The sequence below is a fragment of the Calidris pugnax genome, unplaced genomic scaffold (genome assembly GCF_001431845.1).
Source record: "Calidris pugnax isolate Ruff unplaced genomic scaffold, ASM143184v1 scaffold1768, whole genome shotgun sequence".
In the NCBI taxonomy this organism is placed as follows: domain Eukaryota; kingdom Metazoa; phylum Chordata; class Aves; order Charadriiformes; family Scolopacidae; genus Calidris; species Calidris pugnax.
Window position 1 is genome coordinate 2,744 of NW_015092170.1, and position 2,668 is coordinate 5,411.

Below are 2,668 nucleotides of genomic sequence, written 5' to 3' on the forward strand. Positions count from 1 at the left end.
TGATGGGTTAAAAAGTGTAATTTTGGGGATTCCCCCCCCCCAGGTATTTTTTACTGGCTCGGACGGATCCGGACCCAAAAACCCCGGCCAGCAAAGCCTTCACCGGGTTCATCGTGGAGGCCGACAGCCCCGGCATCCAGGTCGGGAGGAAGGTGGGTGTGTCCCCCTTAATTATCCTAATTAACAACGCCGGAAACACAGAGCTCGTTAAAGCCAGGGCGCGTTCCCTTGGCCCCCCCTTATCAACAGTAGAATTTCACAGCTTCAGATTAAGGAATTACCCGGAATATTCTAAATTGAGATGAATTTCGATGGCTGGAAATGAGACGTTGAGAAGTGTTTAATTGACAAACGTTAATTAACGGGAATTAACGAGCGCAAGAACCAGGAAGGGGCCTTGGGGATGGGGGGCACGTCCTTGGTTGGGGGGAAAAAATAAGAAAACATAAAGAAAACAAAGAAAGAACTGTTTTTTAGCAGCAATTGGATGTTGAAAATTAGGGGAAGGATGGGAAAATTGGAAAATTGAATTTATTTATTTTATATAAGGGGGGGTTTTACTAATTCTCTGTGGTTTAGGGCCTTTCCCTTTTCCCCTCGTGTCTCAAATCGAAGGAGAAATTGAATCTCGTGGAAATAGAATTATAAAAATAATCAAATCTGGAAAAATAGAATTATAAAATAATTGAATCTTGTAAAAATTTAAAATGAATCTTGTGGAAATGGAATTGTAAAATAATCAAATGCCCTAAAATAGAATTAAAAAACAATCCAATCTCATAAAAATATTATGAAATAATAAATCTTGTCAAAATGGAATTATAAAATAATCGAATCTTGTAGAAATAGAATTATACTTGAATCTCATAGAAATAGAAGTGTAAAATAACCAATTATTGTAAAAATAGAACTAAAAAATAATTGAATCTCGTAAAAGTGGTATTATAAAATAATCCAACATTGTAAAAATAGAATTATAAAATAATTGGATTTCATAGGATTAGAATTATAAAACATGCAAATTTCATAGAAATAGAATTATAAAACATTCAAATTTCACAGAAATAGAATGATAATCAAATATTGTAAAACAGAATTATAAAATAATCAAATATTGTAAAAATAGAATTATAAAACAATCAAATCTCGTCAAAATAGAATTATGAAATAATTGAATCTTGTAGAAATCTGAGAATTGCATCTCACGGAATTGAAGTAGAAAAAAAGGCCAAACGAGTGATTAATTGCAGAATTGGAGAAATAACGGAATTAATTGCAGAATTGGAGAAATTAAATTTCCTGGCTTCTGAGAAATCGAGGGCGTCGGGATCAGGAAAGGAAAAAACCGGGATTTATTGTCGAAAAATCACCATTTTGACAAAACTGAAGCGTTTGGGGTGGGAAAAAAACCCGTTTTTCTCCTGCCTTGATGAAATAAGGAAACACAATGCCGTTTTTGTGTGAAACGGTGTGATTTTGGGCCCGGCAGGAGCTGAACATGGGCCAGCGCTGCTCGGACACGCGGGGGATCCTCTTCGAGGACGTGCGGGTGCCCAAGGAGAACGTCCTCCTGGGCGAGGGCGCCGGCTTCAAGATCGCCATGGGGGCCTTCGACAAGACCCGCCCCCCCGTGAGTCCCCACAGCCCCCCCAAATTCCACATTCCCTCCAAAATCCCCATTTGGGTTTGGTGTTTTTACCCCTTTTCCCCCGTTTCTCCCGTGGGCGCAGGTGGCGGCGGGCGCCGTGGGCCTGGCCAGAAGAGCCATGGACGAGGCCACCAAGTACGCGCTGGAGAGGAAGACCTTCGGGAAACCCATCGCTGAGGTGAGTTCAAATGAAAAAAACCACAATTCTGTAAAGAGATCAAAAAAAGAAAATGTCGAAAATGGATATTTTCACCCGCTCCTGGGGAATTTTCAGATTTCCTTGATATTTAGGGTGTGAGGGTTTATTTTCTCTCCGCCGTCGCTTGGGGTTTCTGCTAAAATCTCAGTGTTGAGGAAGTTCTCAATCCACAAATTTTAGAGTCCTCAATCTGTGAATTTTAGAATCCTCAATCTGTGAATTTTAGAATCCTCCTCCACAAATTTTAGAATTCTTAATCCATGAGGTTTAGAATTCTCAATTTGTTACTTTCAGAATTCTCATCCCCAAATTTCAGAATTCTCAATCTGTGAATTTTAGAATCTTCAATCCCTGAATTTCAGAATCCTCACCCACAAATTTTAGAATCTTTATCCACAGATTTCAGACTCTTCGGTCTGTCAATTTTAGAATCCTCTATTGTGACTTTTAGAATGTGCATCCACAAGTTTTAGAACTCTCAGTCCAGGAATTTTAGAATCCTCATCCCCAAATTTCAGAATTCTCAATCCATGAATATTAGAATCATCATCCATGAACTTTAGAATCCTCAAATTCTAGAATTCTCATCGACAAATTTCAGAATTCTCAATCCATGGGTTTTGGAATCCTCGATACTCAAATTTTAGAATTTTTGATACGTTTTAGAATCCTCAATACCTGGATTTTAGAATCCTCGATTGTGGATTTTTGAGTCCTCGATTGTAAATTTTTGAGTCCTTGATGTGAATTTTTGAGTCCTTGATTGTGAATCTCCTCTGACCCCTGTCCCATCCATCCCATCTCCATCTCCATCCCATCCC

At 38.9% G+C, this 2,668-nt stretch overlaps 1 protein-coding gene across 1 annotated transcript in view; it reads left to right on the forward strand.

Moving 5' to 3' along the window:
- Window positions 1–1,961, forward strand: part of LOC106900243 (medium-chain specific acyl-CoA dehydrogenase, mitochondrial-like) — a 4,333-nt gene extending 2,372 nt beyond the window's left edge. The window contains exons 3-5 of the mRNA XM_014962238.1: window positions 44–152; window positions 1,490–1,630; window positions 1,731–1,961. Of these exons, the coding sequence (XP_014817724.1) occupies window positions 44–152; window positions 1,490–1,630; window positions 1,731–1,946 (466 nt within the window). The 3' untranslated portion in view covers window positions 1,947–1,961. The remainder of the gene's footprint in view (window positions 1–43; window positions 153–1,489; window positions 1,631–1,730) is intronic.
- The last annotated feature ends 707 nt before the right edge of the window (window positions 1,962–2,668 follow it).